The sequence below is a fragment of the Haematobia irritans genome, chromosome 2, assembly GCF_050003625.1.
Source record: "Haematobia irritans isolate KBUSLIRL chromosome 2, ASM5000362v1, whole genome shotgun sequence".
In the NCBI taxonomy this organism is placed as follows: domain Eukaryota; kingdom Metazoa; phylum Arthropoda; class Insecta; order Diptera; family Muscidae; genus Haematobia; species Haematobia irritans.
The window spans coordinates 95522897-95544924 of NC_134398.1; the positions used below are offsets into that span (position 1 = coordinate 95522897).

The window sequence follows — 22028 nt, forward strand, 5'->3', positions numbered from 1 at the left end:
TACACTAAAAAAAATTTATTTGGATCCAAAGATTTTGAACTTCCCCTAAGGATTTTGTTATTGATACATGTACAAACAGATGCCAATTTAATAATAAAAATTATACCGGATACTTCGAAGTAAAAAAATATGATTTTAATTAAAGGAAAAAAAAACTTTCAACCAAAGATTCAAAAGATAAGGACGATTACTTTAAATCAAAAATGTTTTTCTTTACTTTAAAGAAGTTTTGCCTTGGCTCAAATTTCCAAAATTTGTGTCCTACATATAACACTTTTTGTTAAAGTCATGATAGTAAACTTTATTTTAATTAAAATTTCATTACATTAAAGAAATTAGTCCTTAATATTGTGGAAATTTCGTTAATATTTTAAAATTTAGGTTGCGTGGTCTTTAATATCACGTACATATATTTTTCAGTTTAGCTCCGTAAAAACATGCCTTATTTTAAAGAAGCCTTATCTTTGGCTCGGAATCAAAAACAAAATCATTGAAGGAATATCCATCTTCATATCCAAGTCAACTTTTCTTAATCCAAAGATTCAATATTAATTTAAATCTTATTTTTTATTTTTTCTAAATCTACGGTACTGACCGGGTTGAAAAAGTATTGAAAAAAGTACTATAGTACTGCATTTTCCATCCCTGCAGTTACTACGTGCTCATCCGAACGTTCATTTTCAACAATGATGAAATTAAAGACGTATCTTAGAAATTCGACTAGCGAGAGTATACTCAATGGATTGGCATTAATGTCGGTTCATCGCCGAATAAATGTGCCGACTGAAGAAGTCATTGATTTATTTGCTGCCCAAAAAGCCCGTCGGCTCAATTTAATATTATAAAAATATTGTATACATACCTATGCATAAATAAAATTTTCTACACATGAGATTATATGAATATTTTTTTTTTAAGTTGAACCCCCCCCGAATTAAAATCCTGGCTACGGCCTTGCTTCCTTATAAACGAACTCATGTGTTTCGATATCAATACTGCGCCGCTCGAACTCTTCCTTCGCTTTTGTAATTGAGCCTTATTTCCTGTAGTCGGCTGCTCCATTTTGCTCAATTCCTTCTTCAAGTCTTCCACTCGAAGCTGATTAAATTTCATTGTAGATTTTTTTTTTTCGTTATTTCACTTCCGACACCAATTGTTACGTTTTTATATTGAGGCGTGTTTAATAACGAAAAATATAAACATAACACAGCGAGAGAATCAAAAAAGAGTAATTTTTTGAAACTGCTTGTATGTTGTTTCGGAAAACTGTTTTACGTGTTCATTTGTTTTGACTATGCGCTTGGCATGTTAATAAGGCTTCAGTCTAAATATTATTTAATTTGAACATTAAATTGCGTATTCGGACTAAAGAGAATAGACATTCGGAACCAGGAGAATACACCCAGAAAAAAGTGACCCCTTCTTTAAGTTAAAATGAACTCATTGTGAAGAAAGTTGAACTTCGTATAGCGCCAAAGACATTTTTATTTGTTTGAACGATGTGATTTTCGTAGAAATTAGGAATAATGCATTCCATATATTAGTTAACATTTTCCTATATTTATATACCACTATACTACAGAATGAAAACATTTAACTAATTTGAATTCATATATGGAATGATTTTATTGAAATTTTTTCATTCATTTCGACAAATCTTACACATTTGTGGTAAAACTTTTACTTCATAATTAGAACTGCTTACCTTCGTTTTTAAATACAATTTTATTTATTTCTATAAGCAATTTTATCTTCAATAAAAGACATGTTTTATTAATATATTGAATATATTTCTTAAGAATCAACAGCATCGAATCTCTTTGAAATATTAATTTATTATTCCACTATTTCCAATTTCCGTGTGATATTATCAACTGTAAAACGCACTTTTTCTTCTTCTTCTTGTACTTTTCACTTTTAATAAGTTGCTGCCTAACGATTTTGTCCTCCTTTTACAATTTCAATATCTACAAATATAAAAAATCATAAAACATTTTTGTTGCAAAAGGTTAGCGTCACTGAATATTACCTGATAATTGAAGATTCCAAAATGAAGACAAATGAAAGGGTTGTTATTCTGCTGGTGTTTTCTTTCTTTATACACTATCACGAACATTGATAGATTTATTTAAAAAAACGAAAATTTTTCTCACTCATTTAAAATAACAAATATTTTATATATTTTATTTGTTATTTATTATATTATTTTACCATATTATTTTTTAACAATTTCTCCGTATACCAAAACAACGCGATTCCAACTAAAAAACAACCGACGCGCAAATATATCGATTACACCCACGCGCAAACACATCGATTACGATGACAGGTATCGATTACAGGTAGACAATAGAAATTTAGGAAAATGTCCTATATTCTAACAAATGTGTTTCCTTAAGTTTTGAAAGGATTGCATACTTCTTAGTACGAATGAACTAAAATATTTTTCTATGCCAAGTGTTGTTCGTATGTATGAAAAACTTTCTATTATAAAGGAAGTCGCAATTATCATTTTATAAGAAATTTTACTAATTTTGAGGAAACTTGGTTTTAGTTCGGTTTTTGTTTATTTTTACGAATGCTTTGTTATCGGTGAATAAAATTTTCTTTTTCAGTAGTAAATTCTTATACCCAGCGAAGAAAATAGTATGAGTAACATGCCATGCCTTATTCTAGTTAATGAACTATTCCTAACTGCTTACAGTTTAGGATTTTTTTACTGAAACGAGCAAATTTTATTATTTTTCACAAAAATTTACCTTAATGGAAATAAAATGGATAAACTATATTGATGAAAATTTTTTCCTTTAGTTTCGAAGGCACTTTTTTCTGGGTGTAGACATTTAAAAAACAGCATGTGTTTTTGCCTTGAGAACAGCAATTTAAGTATGTGTGGACATGTGTTTTGTTTATCATTTTGGCATTATGGGCACAATTTTTTTTTTGTTGGTTCGTCAAAAGAAATCGGAACGTACGACGAGTAAGTCAAAATATTTAGCAAGAAAGGAAATTAAAAAAACAGTGGAAAATATATAAAAATTACAAAGGGATCTTTAGAAAAAAAATAATTTTAGTTCCTCTTTATTAATAAGTAGCCCAAGATGAGTTGACGTACACTTTCAAACATAAAAGCGGGCATTAAGTTCATTTTAGCGGTAAAACCAAAGCAACAATTGTTACAAAATTGTTATTTTTGCAATTAAGTCCATTTCGTTTATATCAAGCCATTTCGTTTATATCAAGCACTGTACTTTTCTGGCTGTAAATCTTTAATAACACACATTTGGAAGTTTCATTGTAAAAATTTAATTCAATAATATATAAATATAAATACAAAAATAAAAAAAAATTGTTCGGTCGGAGCAGGGATTGAACCCAGGACTCTTTGCATGCAAGGCGGACATGCTAACCACTGCTCCACGTGGCCAACAAATATATGTTTCTGTTGAATAATGTTTTCTTTGCAAATATAACTTATAACGATAAGTCGTGGGTTCAATCCCTGCTCCGACCGAACATCATTTTTTTACATTTATTTTACACATATTCCAAAAATTCCGAAAACATGTTCGACATTTCATATTACTATACTACAATGGAACTTCGTAATGTGGATTATTAATGATTTACACACTGTTAGAAAAATATGTTTTTCATATGTTCGGATATGAACAAAATGTGTTTCGTGCACAATTTTTAAACACAATATATTTAAGTGCAAACATATAATGTTCCTAAACTAACACTTAATGTTTGGGACACTTATGTTAATATGTTAGAATATATTATGTTTGGGGCATGAATGTTTCATAAAAATAATATGTGTGAATGTAAACATATATAAATCACAACGCTCAAAAGGGTCAATTATTTTGCAAATACTCCCAACGTTTGTTCTCTGACACGTTTTTGGGTGATTTATAAAAATTAAAATATTTTATTTTTAATTGCCTTACAAATCTGAATCTGTGTTTTGAGAATCTCACGTTTGAGCACTACGAAATTTCAACAACAATTTTAGGAATTGAATTGCGAGGAATGCCCCTATATCGTATTGAAGTGCAATGAATAGTCTGACCACAGTGTAACAATATTAGTTGTACGAATTATTACAGAAAAGGATTATTTTTAAGAAAAGGACGATGTGTAGTATTTCGGTTGCTTGGCATTGTGTGATTGATAAATGAAGCAGAACACGTATACTGCAAACAGAATCTTCGCCACGCCATCATATTCTTCCGTGTCCACACAACAGCATACTCATAATAGAACTTCGCAGCAACGTTCAGTCATGTATAGCCGTGACTGGCGATCCGCGCTACGGACTCCTCCCCCTATTGTATTGGGAATAGGACGGTACGTTTCAACTATCACATAGCAATGCTTTTTGTGGGAGCATGTGCATTGATTGTTCTCTTCTATTATATGCGTGGGGGCAGCACTTCTTCATCAGATGCGGCTTGGCTATAAAACTAGCTAGCTCAATTAGTGGACATCGCAATGCAAATGTTGTTGGTAATAACGATGTAAAATATTCTACATTAGATGCTTCCTCTCTACCATATAATAGTATTTATCCCTTAACTCCTCTGGTGGCTGCAAGGCCGGGAATGGTTACATATCGTATAGGTATGGTTGCAGATTTGGACACTAATGGTGATTTCGATTGGTAAATAATATGTTGCATATTTTACATCTTACCCCCATAAATCGAAAATTTTTGTTCGATTGGAAAATTCGGTGCAGCCTACCCAAAATGTGCACGTTCGATTGGCGGAGTGTTACCCATCGCAAGAGCAAAAGTGTAACCCATTTTACACCGTAGCTGGTCTACGGTGCAGAGGGTTACACCATAGACCAAGGAAGGTATAGACATCTCAAGTTAATTCACAGCGCTGTAGTTTGTCTGCACACCGTAGATGGCTCTTTTTCGTCTGCAATTGAGTGATTTTTTAATTTGGCTTTAATTTGTTTTCTTTCCTTTGTTCTCTCGTTGAAACACCAAAAATTGTGAAAGTTTATAAAATACTATTCATCCACACCTTTTTTGTAATGCAAATTGTCTAATTTATACGGTTACTCTCGTTTTCCAAAAATAAATTGAGTCACTTGACTGCGCAATTGAGTGGAATGACTGCGCACTGCAAATAAACAAAACCATGGTGAATTATCAAGGTATGTCTCTATATTTTCTTGGTCTATGGTTACACCATATATTTTTTTGGTCTATGGTTACACCATAGACCAAGAAAATATAGAGACATACCTTGATAATTCACCATGGTTTTGTTTATTTGCAGTGCGCAGTCATTCCACTCAATTGCGCAGTCAAGTGACTCAATTTATTTTTGGAAAACGAGAATAACCGTATAAATTAGTCAATTTGCATTACAAAAAAGGTGGGGATGAATAGTATTTTATAAACTTTCACAATATTTGATGTTTCAACGAGAGAACAAAGGAAAGAAAACACATTAAAGCCAAATTAAAAAATCACTCAATTGCAGACGAAAAAGAGCCATCTACGGTGTGCAGACAAACTACAGCGCTGTGAATTCACTTGAGATGTCTATACCTTCCTTGGTCTATGGTTACACTTTCAATCAGATGTTGAAGACGCTTTTGTTGCAAATACTAAAGAAAGTTTGTGACGCATGTATTGTGGTTGCTTTTCAATTTCTTCAACACAGCTGATTAATTTACCAAGAACAAGCATATCAATTATTTAGTACCGCGACAACAAAATTCGATATTAAATATTTTTAATATAATAGCAAAATGTAAAAAGCACATGCGTTTTTTTTGGCCAACACCATTGAAGATGCGCTATTGGAGAGTAGTTCTTCTGACGACGAGGAAGAAGTTACAACATCATTGCTTGGACGAGATGACCAACAGGGGATGTAATTTGTACTCTGAAGTAGAAGTAAGATCATTAAAAAAATATAAAATCAAAAGTTTTAACAATTTCCCTTAGTTCAAGAAAAATTTGCGTGTTAGTCGAGATTCCAATAATAATTGTTAATAATAATCGAAAAATTTCCGCCATATTTCTTTTGTTTTGATTTTATATTAGTGTTGCACCTTTTTTGTTCGTCGTTCAAACGGTGTTGTCATTGCAAGGGGTTTCGGCAACACTGTGGTAACACCATAAAATGTTGTACCATTTGTATGCAACACTTTTTTTCCAAACGAAATCACCATTAATCAAAAGTGGAGGTCAACGGCACTACCGTTTGGCGAAGTTTTTTGAAAAAAGGGCATCTCTCTTATATTGCGGCGAAGAACGAAATTGTAATTACGTGGGATGTGGGTGAGCCTAATGCTATAGAGTCGGGGTTTTCTTTAAAAGGGCGTGGAATGGAACTTTCCTAGTTGGAAATTTCAACGGTCGGCTTTTGAGCTTCGATGATCGCACAGGTGTAGTATTTGACGAACAACGAAAATCCAATCCCATGGGTTATATTACTTGATGGGAATGGAAATAATGCTAAAGGATTCAAATCTGAATGGGCTACCGTCAAAGATCGATTGCTTTATGTCGGATCTATGGGAAAACAATGGACAACGGGAATAGGCGATTTAGAAAACGAAAATCCTATGTTTGTTAAAATCGCTTCAGGTGCTGTTAAGTCTGTAGACTGGTCATACAATTTTAAAAGGTTAAGAGAAGAAGCTTATAAAATCACATGGCCTGGTTATATGATACACGAAAGTGGTGTATGGTCGGATATTCATAAAAAGTGGTTTTTCTTGCCACGGAGGTGCTCTAAAGAAAAATACGAGACGCGTGATGAACATATGGGTTGTAACCTCTTGATTTCTGCTGATGAAAATTTGAAATTAGAAACGACTATTCTGGATCCCAACAACACAAAGTCCACACATGGATTTTCAAGTTTTAAATTTATCCCTGGTACAGAAGATCGCATTATTGTAGCATTAAAAACAGAGGAATTGATTGGCAAAACTACAACATTCATTACAGCATTCGACACGGAAAAACAATATACGACTCACAGCACATTGATACAGATCTAAAATATGAAGGATTTGAGTTCATTTGATTTATGTTCCCTATTTTCATTGACTTCTTTACTTTATTTGTCATTGATTACATATTTATTGAAAATCTTTGCGAGCCATTGTAATCTGAAAGGGCCACTTTTCAAGTTAATAAGTTATTGCATTATCTTTAAGCCAAGCTCTATACAAATTATTTTTTTAACGGGCATTTGTTGTTTTTGGAGAACTGTGATATCTCTAAGTTGACGATTTATTTGCTTTACAGTCTTATATTTTGCCTAACAATTGGAACCATACTCGATTCAATTTATTTCAAAGACATTTTGTATTACTGTTAATATACATATATATTTTTCATCTTAATTATGCCAACGCAGCGTGATATGTTATGTTTTACGAATGTGATTTGTTTATAATGTTTATGAAAGCAAAAGATTGAGAATAAATAATAATAAAATTAGAAATAATTAATTTCCAAATTTCGAGTAAACATATATATGTAGTGATATTTTATTCAGAGAGCGACAGAGAGATATAATATGGAGAAAGAAATAGAGATGGAAACCGGGAGGTTTTCCAAGAGAACAATTTCTGTGAAACCGCTTGTATGTTGTTTCAGAAAACTGTTTTATGATAAGGCCAAACATTTGATATGCTTAAGTCTAAAAATTGTTTAATTTGAATATTAGAATGAGTATTCGGAGCAGCGTTGCCATTACGAAATTTTATTTTGGACCAAAATTTTTCCAAAATCGGACCAAAATTCCCTCAGCGGACCAAATTTCCAATTTTGAAGAAACAGGCTTTAAAAAATATTTTATAGTAAATGAGAAAGGGGTGATATGATTTAGTGGTTGACATCAAAACATCCACTTTTCAACTTCAAAAGGTTGAATTTTAAAATCAATTTTAGTTGACATCAACGCGAATTTTTATTCGATTTTCTGTGATTGCAATGGTATCTAATCCCGCATTGAAAAAAAGCTTTCACGGCTCCAAAATTTTGTCTTTACGCTAATGATTTTTGTATTGATTCCGAGCTCCACTAAAAAAAAAGTGAACTCTATATTTCACTAAAGCCAATTTAACATTAGTTAAATTAACTAAAAACAGGACAAAATTATACACAAGTTAAGCATTAAGATTTACTAAATTCGTGTTTCTAACAACTTAGTTCATTATTTATTTTTATTTCTTAAATTTGTAAATTTTACTACAAATGCGTCAATCATGAACTTCCTATGGCACTAAAGACATTCTTCCAATTTTGAACTCCAATTTTTTCCTTCAAGCTACAAAATTTTCTTTAACAAATGAAAAAAATAATTATGTCTAATAAATTTTCTTGAATTTGTCTAAAAATATTTACTTATTTTTGTGATATTGGCGTGATTCCAGCGTTTGTAATACTGTTTTGTTAAAATTTTCTAAAAAATTTAAAAATGTTCTAAAATCAACCAAAAATTCTCTTCCTGATGGGTTCACTGTTTTTTCAGAAGCAGAAAATTGAAGTGAGGACACATTTACGTCACATTTCTCTTTTACTACAAGTGAAAATTATTTTATGTTTCAAGTAAAAAACGACTTTAAAATAATGTGTTAAAAAAAATTTCATATTTTTAAACGCTTTTAGTTTTGCAGTCAAAGTGCAAAACGTCAACAATATTAAAGACGATTTCATTAATTTTGAAGATTTTTTCAGAAATATTAATGCCATTTTTACTTTAGTAAAACGAAATTTTCTTTCATGTTAGGATAATTAACTATAAGGACTTCATTGAAAAGTTTATAGACTTTTGGACAAGGAAACAACTTTATTTCAGAGAAATACGTCCTATGCTAATCAAAATTCGCATTCGTATTTTAAGCACATGAACTCTTTGGCTTCACGATAGTGCACATATACTATTGAATATGTGATAGAAATTTTAATTACTAGAAACAATTTATAAATTTGACCAAATTTATGAAAATGGACCAAAATGGGCCAAATTTCGTTTGGTCCGACCATCGGACCAAATTTAAAAATTAGAAATCTTTTGGACCAATTTTGGTCCGATCGGACCAAAACGGCAATGCTGGTTCGGAGTAATGAGAATAGACATTCAGAACCAAGAGAATAGACATTTGAAAAAAACAGCATGTGTTTTTCGCCTTGAGATCACCATTTTATGTATGTTTTGTTTATCATTTTGGCATTATGGGCACAATTTTTTCTTCTTCGTTAAAAGAAATCGGAACGTACGAGGAGTATGTCAAAATATTCAGGCAAAGGAAATTAAAAAAACGGTGGGAAATATACAAAAATTACTAAGGGTTCTTCATAAACATAACGAAAGGGCACTATACTCTTTTTAGAGTTGGGACAGTAAAATGAAAAAAGGAGGAAACAGTGGAAAATTAAACAGTAAAATGTATAAAGACAAAGTTTAGTTCCTCTTTATTAATAAGTAGTCCAAGAGGACACCTTCAAATATAAAAGCGGGCATTAAGTTCGAGTTTTGCAGCTAAAACAATTGAAAAAGTTTATTTTCAATTTTATGAATTATTAAAGAAAAGTAAAAGGCAAAAACAGGGTAATTTTATAGCGATAATGCCAACTTAATACCGGCCTTAAAGGTAAAAATGAAATTAAGTACAGAACACAATAAGTTTTAAATGCATTTAAAATGGTGTCAAATGTAGTAAAAAACTGTTCACGCCTAAATAAATTTATGTGTATATTTTAAAATTATTTATGTATGTTTACACTCAACTCCACGTTCTTCTTTTGTTAGAGTTTTTGAATTCCTTCCAACATTGCAAACTTTTATACCAAAAACAGATTTTTGTTACAAAATTGTTATGTTTGCAATAACAAAATAATATTTTATCCAAAATCTCAGTCCATTTCGTTTATATCAAGCACTGTTTCTGACTGTAAATCTTTAATAGTAAGTAAATTAAAAAAAAAAATATTGGTGTTCGGTCGGAGCAGGGATTGAACCCACCACACTTTGTATGCAAGGCGGACATGCTAACCATTGGTCCACGTGGCTAACTAATGTATGTTTCTGTTAAATAAAGTTTTGTTTGCATTGGCTCGTGGGCGCCGCAGACTTTGCTATATAAATATAACTTATAACGATAATTGTCAATTGATAACCATTACGTAGCTCAGTGGATAGTGTGTTGGCTTACAAACTGTATGGCCCTCGGTTCTATTGTCCGTCCAGGCGAAAGGTAAAATTAAAAAAAAAATATAAAATAGATTTCTTCAACACAATTTGTATTACAGAAAAAGGTGCCAAGAACTAAAAAAATTCGTGGAAGTGAAAATTAAGTGAGGGAATGAGCACAATCTTCTTTGGGGAAAATTCTTCCAAGAATATAATATTCATATAAAACAAACATATTAATGTTTCAGCAGTATCAATAATATATGTGCTTCCTGCAAAATATGTTTGGAACATATGTTAGAAAAGCGATTTTTTTTGCGGGTGCAGTCAGAAAATAACAGCGATTGATATAAACGAAATGGATTGAGCTGTTGAATAAAATATTATTTTTTTATTGCAAAAATAAAACTTTTGTAACAAAGAAATGTTTTTGGTGTAATAGTTTGAAATTTTCGAAGAAATTCGGAAATATTGATATAAAATATATACCGATCGACTCAGAATCATCTCCTGAGTCTTTCTAGCGCTTGGTGTCCGTCTGTCTGTCCATGTATTTGTTGCTTACAGGATTCCGGTCGCAATTATTAACCGATTTTGATGAAATTTGGTACAGGGTGTTTTTTCGAATCAAATTTAGATATAGTTCCCATATATATGTACCGATTTCGACAAATGGTGTATATATATATATATATATATATATATATATATATATATATATATATATATATATATATATATATATATATATATATATATATATATATATATATATATATATATATATATATATATATATATATATATATATATATATATATATATATATATATATATATATATATATAAGGGTGATTTGTTAAGAGCTTGATAACTTTTTTAAAAAAAAAACGCATAAAATTTGCAAAATCTCATCGGTTCTTTATTTGAAACGTTAGATTGGTCCATGACATTTACTTTTTGAAGATAATTTCATTTAAATGTTGACCGCGGCTGCGTCTTAGGTGGTCCATTCGGAAAGTCCAATTTTGGGCAACTTTTTCGAGCATTTCGGCCGGAATAGCCCGAATTTCTTCGGAAATGTTGTCTTCCAAAGCTGGAATAGTTGCTGGCTTATTTCTGTAGACTTTAGACTTGACGTAGCCCCACAAAAAATAGTCTAAAGGCGTCAAATCGCATGATCTTGGTGGCCAACTTACCGGTCCATTTCTTGAGATGAATTGTTCTCCGAAGTTTTCCCTCAAAATGGCCATAGAATCGCGAGCTGTGTGGCATGTAGCGCCATCTTGTTGAAACCACATGTCAACCAAGTTCAGTTCTTCCATTTTTGGCAACAAAAAGTTTGTTAGCATCGAACGATAGCGATCGCCATTCACCGTAACGTTGCGTCCAACAGCATCTTTGAAAAAATACGGTCCAATGATTCCACCAGCGTACAAACCACACCAAACAGTGCATTTTTCGGGATGCATGGGCAGTTCTTGAACGGCTTCTGGTTGCTCTTCACTCCAAATGCGGCAATTTTGCTTATTTACGTAGCCATTCAACCAGAAATGAGCCTCATCGCTGAACAAAATTTGTCGATAAAAAAGCGGATTTTCTGCCAACTTTTCTAGGGCCCATTCACTGAAAATTCGACGTTGTGGCAGATCGTAAGTCTATTCATGATGAAATGTCAAAGCATACTGAGCATCTTTCTCTTTGACACCATGTCTGAAATCCCACGTGATCTGTCAAATACTAATGCATGAAAATCCTAACCTCAAAAGAATCACCCTTTATAAAGGGTGATTTGTTAAGAGCTTGATAACTTTTTTTTTTAAAAAACGCATAAAATTTGCAAAATCTCATCGGTTCTTTATTTGAAACGTTAGATTGGTCCATGACATTTACTTTTTGAAGATAATTTCATTTAAATGTTGACCGCGGCTGCGTCTTAGGTGGTCCATTCGGAAAGTCCAATTTTGGGCAACTTTTTCGAGCATTTCGGCCGGAATAGCCCGAATTTCTTCGGAAATGTTGTCTTCCAAAGCTGGAATAGTTGCTGGCTTATTTCTGTAGACTTTAGACTTGACGTAGCCCCACAAAAAATAGTCTAAAGGCGTCAAATCGCATGATCTTGGTGGCCAACTTACCGGTCCATTTCTTGAGATGAATTGTTCTCCGAAGTTTTCCCTCAAAATGGCCATAGAATCGCGAGCTGTGTGGCATGTAGCGCCATCTTGTTGAAACCACATGTCAACCAAGTTCAGTTCTTCCATTTTTGGCAACAAAAAGTTTGTTAGCATCGAACGATAGCGATCGCCATTCACCGTAACGTTGCGTCCAACAGCATCTTTGAAAAAATACGGTCCAATGATTCCACCAGCGTACAAACCACACCAAACAGTGCATTTTTCGGGATGCATGGGCAGTTCTTGAACGGCTTCTGGTTGCTCTTCACTCCAAATGCGGCAATTTTGCTTATTTACGTAGCCATTCAACCAGAAATGAGCCTCATCGCTGAACAAAATTTGTCGATAAAAAAGCGGATTTTCTGTCAACTTTTCTAGGGCCCATTCACTGAAAATTCGACGTTGTGGCAGATCGTAAGTCTATTCATGATGAAATGTCAAAGCATACTGAGCATCTTTCTCTTTGACACCATGTCTGAAATCCCACGTGATCTGTCAAATACTAATGCATGAAAATCCTAACCTCAAAAGAATCACCCTTTATAAAGGGTGATTTGTTAAGAGCTTGATAACTTTTTTTTTTTTTAAAAACGCATAAAATTTGCAAAATCTCATCGGTTCTTTATTTGAAACGTTAGATTGGTCCATGACATTTACTTTTTGAAGATAATTTCATTTAAATGTTGACCGCGGCTGCGTCTTAGGTGGTCCATTCGGAAAGTCCAATTTTGGGCAACTTTTTCGAGCATTTCGGCCGGAATAGCCCGAATTTCTTCGGAAATGTTGTCTTCCAAAGCTGGAATAGTTGCTGGCTTATTTCTGTAGACTTTAGACTTGACGTAGCCCCACAAAAAATAGTCTAAAGGCGTCAAATCGCATGATCTTGGTGGCCAACTTACCGGTCCATTTCTTGAGATGAATTGTTCTCCGAAGTTTTCCCTCAAAATGGCCATAGAATCGCGAGCTGTGTGGCATGTAGCGCCATCTTGTTGAAACCACATGTCAACCAAGTTCAGTTCTTCCATTTTTGGCAACAAAAAGTTTGTTAGCATCGAACGATAGCGATCGCCATTCACCGTAACGTTGCGTCCAACAGCATCTTTGAAAAAATACGGTCCAATGATTCCACCAGCGTACAAACCACACCAAACAGTGCATTTTTCGGGATGCATGGGCAGTTCTTGAACGGCTTCTGGTTGCTCTTCACTCCAAATGCGGCAATTTTGCTTATTTACGTAGCCATTCAACCAGAAATGAGCCTCATCGCTGAACAAAATTTGTCGATAAAAAAGCGGATTTTCTGTCAACTTTTCTAGGGCCCATTCACTGAAAATTCGACGTTGTGGCAGATCGTAAGTCTATTCATGATGAAATGTCAAAGCATACTGAGCATCTTTCTCTTTGACACCATGTCTGAAATCCCACGTGATCTGTCAAATACTAATGCATGAAAATCCTAACCTCAAAAGAATCACCCAAAGGGTGATTTGTTAAGAGCTTGATAACTTTTTTTTTTTTAAAATCGCATAAAATTTGCAAAATCTCATCGGTTCTTTATTTGAAACGTTAGATTGGTCCATGACATTTACTTTTTGAAGATAATTTCATTTAAATGTTGACCGCGGCTGCGTCTTAGGTGGTCCATTCGGAAAGTCCAATTTTGGGCAACTTTTTCGAGCATTTCGGCCGGAATAGCCCGAATTTCTTCGGAAATGTTGTCTTCCAAAGCTGGAATAGTTGCTGGCTTATTTCTGTAGACTTTAGACTTGACGTAGCCCCACAAAAAATAGTCTAAAGGCGTCAAATCGCATGATCTTGGTGGCCAACTTACCGGTCCATTTCTTGAGATGAATTGTTCTCCGAAGTTTTCCCTCAAAATGGCCATAGAATCGCGAGCTGTGTGGCATGTAGCGCCATCTTGTTGAAACCACATGTCAACCAAGTTCAGTTCTTCCATTTTTGGCAACAAAAAGTTTGTTAGCATCGAACGATAGCGATCGCCATTCACCGTAACGTTGCGTCCAACAGCATCTTTGAAAAAATACGGTCCAATGATTCCACCAGCGTACAAACCACACCAAACAGTGCATTTTTCGGGATGCATGGGCAGTTCTTGAACGGCTTCTGGTTGCTCTTCACTCCAAATGCGGCAATTTTGCTTATTTACGTAGCCATTCAACCAGAAATGAGCCTCATCGCTGAACAAAATTTGTCGATAAAAAAGCGGATTTTCTGTCAACTTTTCTAGGGCCCATTCACTGAAAATTCGACGTTGTGGCAGATCGTAAGTCTATTCATGATGAAATGTCAAAGCATACTGAGCATCTTTCTCTTTGACACCATGTCTGAAATCCCACGTGATCTGTCAAATACTAATGCATGAAAATCCTAACCTCAAAAGAATCACCCTTTATAAAGGGTGATTTGTTAAGAGCTTGATAACTTTTTTTTTTTAAAAACGCATAAAATTTGCAAAATCTCATCGGTTCTTTATTTGAAACGTTAGATTGGTCCATGACATTTACTTTTTGAAGATAATTTCATTTAAATGTTGACCGCGGCTGCGTCTTAGGTGGTCCATTCGGAAAGTCCAATTTTGGGCAACTTTTTCGAGCATTTCGGCCGGAATAGCCCGAATTTCTTCGGAAATGTTGTCTTCCAAAGCTGGAATAGTTGCTGGCTTATTTCTGTAGACTTTAGACTTGACGTAGCCCCACAAAAAATAGTCTAAAGGCGTCAAATCGCATGATCTTGGTGGCCAACTTACCGGTCCATTTCTTGAGATGAATTGTTCTCCGAAGTTTTCCCTCAAAATGGCCATAGAATCGCGAGCTGTGTGGCATGTAGCGCCATCTTGTTGAAACCACATGTCAACCAAGTTCAGTTCTTCCATTTTTGGCAACAAAAAGTTTGTTAGCATCGAACGATAGCGATCGCCATTCACCGTAACGTTGCGTCCAACAGCATCTTTGAAAAAATACGGTCCAATGATTCCACCAGCGTACAAACCACACCAAACAGTGCATTTTTCGGGATGCATGGGCAGTTCTTGAACGGCTTCTGGTTGCTCTTCACTCCAAATGCGGCAATTTTGCTTATTTACGTAGCCATTCAACCAGAAATGAGCCTCATCGCTGAACAAAATTTGTCGATAAAAAAGCGGATTTTCTGTCAACTTTTCTAGGGCCCATTCACTGAAAATTCGACGTTGTGGCAGATCGTAAGTCTATTCATGATGAAATGTCAAAGCATACTGAGCATCTTTCTCTTTGACACCATGTCTGAAATCCCACGTGATCTGTCAAATACTAATGCATGAAAATCCTAACCTCAAAAGAATCACCCTTTATAAAGGGTGATTTGTTAAGAGCTTGATAACTTTTTTTTTTTTTAAAAACGCATAAAATTTGCAAAATCTCATCGGTTCTTTATTTGAAACGTTAGATTGGTCCATGACATTTACTTTTTGAAGATAATTTCATTTAAATGTTGACCGCGGCTGCGTCTTAGGTGGTCCATTCGGAAAGTCCAATTTTGGGCAACTTTTTCGAGCATTTCGGCCGGAATAGCCCGAATTTCTTCGGAAATGTTGTCTTCCAAAGCTGGAATAGTTGCTGGCTTATTTCTGTAGACTTTAGACTTGACGTAGCCCCACAAAAAATAGTCTAAAGGCGTCAAATCGCATGATCTTGGTGGCCAACTTACCGGTCCATTTCTTGAGATGAATTGTTCTCCGAAGTTTTCCCTCAAAATGGCCATAGAATCGCGAGCTGTGTGGCATGTAGCGCCATCTTGTTGAAACCACATGTCAACCAAGTTCAGTTCTTCCATTTTTGGCAACAAAAAGTTTGTTAGCATCGAACGATAGCGATCGCCATTCACCGTAACGTTGCGTCCAACAGCATCTTTGAAAAAATACGGTCCAATGATTCCACCAGCGTACAAACCACACCAAACAGTGCATTTTTCGGGATGCATGGGCAGTTCTTGAACGGCTTCTGGTTGCTCTTCACTCCAAATGCGGCAATTTTGCTTATTTACGTAGCCATTCAACCAGAAATGAGCCTCATCGCTGAACAAAATTTGTCGATAAAAAAGCGGATTTTCTGTCAACTTTTCTAGGGCCCATTCACTGAAAATTCGACGTTGTGGCAGATCGTAAGTCTATTCATGATGAAATGTCAAAGCATACTGAGCATCTTTCTCTTTGACACCATGTCTGAAATCCCACGTGATCTGTCAAATACTAATGCATGAAAATCCTAACCTCAAAAGAATCACCCTTTATAAAGGGTGATTTGTTAAGAGCTTGATAACTTTTTTTTTTTTAAAAACGCATAAAATTTGCAAAATCTCATCGGTTCTTTATTTGAAACGTTAGATTGGTCCATGACATTTACTTTTTGAAGATAATTTCATTTAAATGTTGACCGCGGCTGCGTCTTAGGTGGTCCATTCGGAAAGTCCAATTTTGGGCAACTTTTTCGAGCATTTCGGCCGGAATAGCCCGAATTTCTTCGGAAATGTTGTCTTCCAAAGCTGGAATAGTTGCTGGCTTATTTCTGTAGACTTTAGACTTGACGTAGCCCCACAAAAAATAGTCTAAAGGCGTCAAATCGCATGATCTTGGTGGCCAACTTACCGGTCCATTTCTTGAGATGAATTGTTCTCCGAAGTTTTCCCTCAAAATGGCTATAGAATCGCGAGCTGTGTGGCATGTAGCGCCATCTTGTTGAAACCACATGTCAACCAAGTTCAGTTCTTCCATTTTTGGCAACAAAAAGTTTGTTAGCATCGAACGATAGCGATCGCCATTCACCGTAACGTTGCGTCCAACAGCATCTTTGAAAAAATACGGTCCAATGATTCCACCAGCGTACAAACCACACCAAACAGTGCATTTTTCGGGATGCATGGGCAGTTCTTGAACGGCTTCTGGTTGCTCTTCACTCCAAATGCGGCAATTTTGCTTATTTACGTAGCCATTCAACCAGAACTGAGCCTCATCGCTGAACAAAATTTGTCGATAAAAAATCGGATTTTCTGCCAACTTTTCTAGGGCCCATTCACTGAAAATTCGACGTTGTGGCAGATCGTAAGTCTATTCATGATGAAATGTCAAAGCATACTGAGCATCTTTCTCTTTGACACCATGTCTGAAATCCCACGTGATCTGTCAAATACTAATGCATGAAAATCCTAACCTCAAAAGAATCACCCTTTATATATATATCGCCAGATTTTCCCAAATTTTGCCATAAAACCTTATTTATCAACCGATCTTAATCAAAGTTGGCTTACTATAATCTTCTATAGTACTAACAATCAGAGATGGTCTGTATCAAACTTTTTTAGGTTTGCGACTGTCGCAAAGTTGTAAACGTCGAAAACGTCACATACGCGTCGTAAATATAGAAAAAGTAACAAAGGTCGCAAACTGAAAATACTTTAGTCGCGTCAGCTAGGCAGCGAATTCGATGATATCCAAGACGATGGTATGTGCGAAGAAGTTTCAATTCTTGGGAATGTTCACAATTTTCGGTTTTAGTCCCCACATTTTCCCTATTGCCGTTTGCACGTAACCGTGGATTTTCTCGTCCTTTCTTAGCTTTGAGTTCAGTCTCCTGTCCAATATAACCCCAATGTATTTTGCACACTCACCAACGGGAATTTCGATACCACCTAAGAAAATAGGCTTGACCATGGGAAAACTTTCACAAATTTCTGCAGAAACTCACAACGAATGCTGCCAAACTAAATTAAAAAAATGTTCAGGATTTCTTCTATTCAAAATTAGGTTTTCTACAGTAGGTTTACGACATTTGCGACATACGTATTATACCGTCGCAAATGTATGTCGCAAAAGTCACAGTTTGTGACAGGCCAACCCTGCTAACAATATGTGCAAAATTTCATTGATATAGGTTCAGACTTAGATATAGCTCCCATATATATGTCTAGCCCGATTTTCACAAATTTGGCCATAGAACCCTTATTTATTAGCTTACCTTACTCAATTTATTACCCACATTAATTGAGCGATTTCCTCTTTTTTAATAAAGGACTCAATATTAGTTATATACTAACTAATATTGCGTCCAGTAGGTGCAAAATCAACTACAGCTACAACAATATATAATGTCAGACATTTCTGCTCAGATTGTACCAAAACTCCCATAAAAATTACCCCTTAATGTTCTTAAATATGGAAATGCGGTTTATCCCTCAAACCAACACCAATGTTTTCGGGAAATGCCGCGCGATTATGACGATTATGCGCAGAAGTAGTCAAACGACATGGCTATTGTATAGCATATTAACATTTATCATTAAATGTTACAAAAACTTTATCTAATATATGTGACACTTAATATTAGCATAGACGAAGAAAGGTATAGACGTCTTTTGACAATTCACAATGATTTTGTTTATTTGCAGTACGCAGTCATTTCACTCAATTGCGCAATCAAGTGACTCAATTTCTTTTTGGAAAACGAGAATTACCGTACAAATCAGTCAATTTGCATTAACAAAAGGTGTGGATGTATAGAATTTTATAAGCTTTTACAATATTAGATGTTTTATCAAAAGAACAAATGAAAGAAAACTAATTAAAGACAAATTAAAAAATCACTCATTTGCAGACGAAAAGTGTCATCTACGGTGGGCAAGCAAAACACAGCGCTATGAACTGGTTTAAGACGTCTATAAATTTCTTCGTCTATGATATTAGTTGCAAATGTTTTGAACAGTCGAAAATCCTTATTTTTAAATAATTTTATAAATTATCAAAAATCCTTGTCGTTAGTTATAATTACAATTTGCCAAAAAAGTTATAATGTTATTCTGCTTTTAGATATTCGAGTTTTGCAGTCGAGGGAGATACCAAAGTTGAAGACATGGATAGATACTGTATGCGTGAGGAGGCTTCTACTGCATCAGAACTCACCAAAGTTGAACCTATGGTTATTGCGAGAGTCACCGAGATCTCTGCAGAGGACATTCTTGATGGCTCGATTGAAGCGGCTGATATGACGGTTGTTGAAAATCTCGATGGTCCTACGGATCCTCCAGATAAATCTTCATCATTGTAAGGCTGCATGTGCTGCCATAAAAGTTCTACTGATGAAAGGGTACATAGACATACCCAGCAAAAAAATTTGGAAGTTCTTCCAAAGGCCCAACTTTAAAAGCACTTCCAGAAGATGCACTCCCAATGATGTTCTTTATTTTAACTTGGTTTTTTCATACTTTTAATGAGTAATTTTAATTTTTTTTGCTTCAAATATGTTAAAAACAGGGTAAGAATTCATAAAATGGTACAAATAATTTAAAATTTGTCGATAAAAATACTAAATTCAATCTGAAAATATTATGAATTTTTGAAAATATTTGAGGTCAAACGTTTCCGATAAGTGTTAGAATCCATTAAAAATTATAAAAAATTATAAAAATTATTTATTTGACAAAATATCACAGAAATTTTTAATTTACATCCAAAACATTGAATTCGGATCACACCTAAAGAAGTGATGCAAATTCATTGCAGCGGCTGTTGAAATGGAGGACTTCCGTCCTATGACAAGCCCATGTTAAATTCATCGTTTCTGCGTCAATTTTGCACCACTTCCGGATCCAAAAAGAACATTTTCATTACTTTTATGGCAACGCTTTTTTTGCTGGGTAGTTCTTATTAAAGAACCATATGTTTATAGAAACAAAATATGTGAATTAAGTACTCCGGGGTTCAAACTATTGCAGTATACTGGTAATGATGTAATTCGAGCCTGTATAATTGCTAAAAACGAGCTTAACTTGTTTCTGCTTCCTTCAATGTGCAATGCAGACACTGTCGTTGCCAGTTTAGAAATGGCCAAATGCAAATATTGAGTATCTTCGGTCTATATAGGACATGACAGGGAGATGCCTCCATTTGCCGTTAAGACCTTAGTTGAGGATTCACTGAAAACAAAGACGAAACTCATTATGGGATGCGATGCGAATGCGCATCATATTATATGGGGAAGTAGTGATACTTGTGCAAGGGGAGAGTCGCTAATAGAGTTTATTTTGCGTACTAATCTGGTAGTTTGCAACAAGGGAGATGCCCCAACCTTTGTCACTAAAAACAGGCAAGAGATTTTTGCATCACCTTGGCCTCGCAAGAACTGAATGAAATGATATCTAAGTGGCAGGTTTTAAGTGAACATAGCTTCTCAGATCATCGCTACATCAGTTTCAAATTTGATGTTCATACCACCAAGACTATATTTCCGCCAAATGTTAGGAAAGCTGACTGGAATAGGTATAGGGAATCGTTCAATATGATGATACCGGAAATACCAGAGACAAATATGAGCACTGTGCAAGTTATCGAACACGCAGTGGAGCGGATTACTAAGGCCTTCAACATTTCACTGAAAGCTGCATGCCCTAAAGGGAAGCCAAGGGGGAAAAATCGACCACCATGGTGGTCTACGGAGTTAGGTAATATGAGGAAATCGTGCAGGAAGCTCTTTAACAAAGCAAAGTCCACCAGAGCTCCCGAGAATTGGGACGCTTACAAGAAGAATCTGAGAGGATACAAGCGAGAACTGAGAAAGGCTCAGCATAACTCTTGGAATGATTACTGCAGCAGCATTGAGAATACGTCCGAGGCTTCCAGACTACGGAAGGTGCTAGTATCCACGAGCTCCGCTCCAGGTTTCATTAAAACATCGGAGGGAAATTGGACAACGTCCAGTGAGGAGACGCTGGAGGTACTATTGGACACACATTTTCCCGGAAATCAGACGGTTGAACCATGCACTGGCGGTGCCACAGTGGTTCAGCGGCCGTTTCCTATCGAGGAAATAGATAAAATGGGCGTTAAATAGCTTTGGATCATTCAAATCCCCCGGACCTGATGGAATTACTCCGGCGGAGTTACAAGCGGTGGCTGACAGAATTATCCCCTGGTTGTCGGCGATATATATAGGATGTATCAACTTAGCATATATTCCACGAAAGTGGAGGGAATCAAAAGTCGTTTTCATACCTAAAGCTGAGAGGCTTTTCCCGCTCGAATGTGAAGGATTTCCGACCAATCAGCTTATCATCATTCCTACTTAAGACCCTGGAGAGGATGATAGATATTTATCTTAGAACTAGCGTCGATTCATGTTTGCTCTAGAAACGACAACATGCATACTCGAAGGGCAGGCCTACTGAGACCGCATTACATGAACTAGTCAGCTTTATTGAAAGCTCACTATCTGTCAAAGAATACACAATCCTGGCGTTTCTAGACATCGAAGGGGCGTTCAATAACGTCCATCCGAGCTCGATATTAAATGGACTGACAACTCTGAATGTTGATCCAGGTATACTTAGGCTGTTAGACGAACTTCTAAGGAAGAGACGCATTTCAGCCACAAAGGTATGTGAACAGAGGCACTCCTCAAGGAGGAGTTCTATCACCTCTTCTTTGGAAGAGGTGATAGAACTCCGGATGACTGAGAAATGGGCGAAAGATAATGGTCTTGGGGTAAATCCTGCAAAGACAGAACTAGTCATGTACTGCAAATATCGCAAAACTCCCACGGTTAGGCCCATTTCCTTAGGGGGTATTGAAATTCCCTTTAGGGAGTGTGCAAAATACCTTGGCGTTATTTTGGACAGGAAGCTGAAC

At 35.4% G+C, this 22028-nt stretch overlaps 2 protein-coding genes and 1 pseudogene across 2 annotated transcripts in view; 2 read left to right on the forward strand and 1 right to left on the reverse strand.

The window, feature by feature from the left end:
- The window catches only part of dpr19 (defective proboscis extension response 19), a 305876-nt gene that overhangs the window by 271940 nt on the left and 11908 nt on the right, over positions 1–22028 (reverse strand). The window lies entirely within an intron of this gene.
- On the forward strand, positions 4184–7497 carry LOC142224813 (apyrase-like; annotated as a pseudogene).
- On the forward strand, positions 19082–19829 carry LOC142223364 (uncharacterized). Its single transcript, XM_075293250.1, has 2 exons — positions 19082–19161; positions 19215–19829. The coding sequence occupies exons 1-2, from the start codon at positions 19082–19084 to the stop codon at positions 19450–19452; spliced, it is 318 nt and encodes a 105-aa protein (XP_075149365.1). The 3' UTR covers positions 19453–19829.

What these genes read in the sequence shown, in the direction of transcription:
- LOC142223364 (XM_075293250.1), top strand. Translation starts at nt 19,082, where the DNA reads ATGATATTAGTTGCAAATGTTTTGAACAGTCGAAAATCCTTATTTTTA. An exon ending in AATTATCAAAAATCCTTGTC is followed by an intron (nt 19,162 to 19,214) that starts GTTAGTTATAAT and finishes TTCTGCTTTTAG; the next exon opens with ATATTCGAGTTTTGCAGTCG.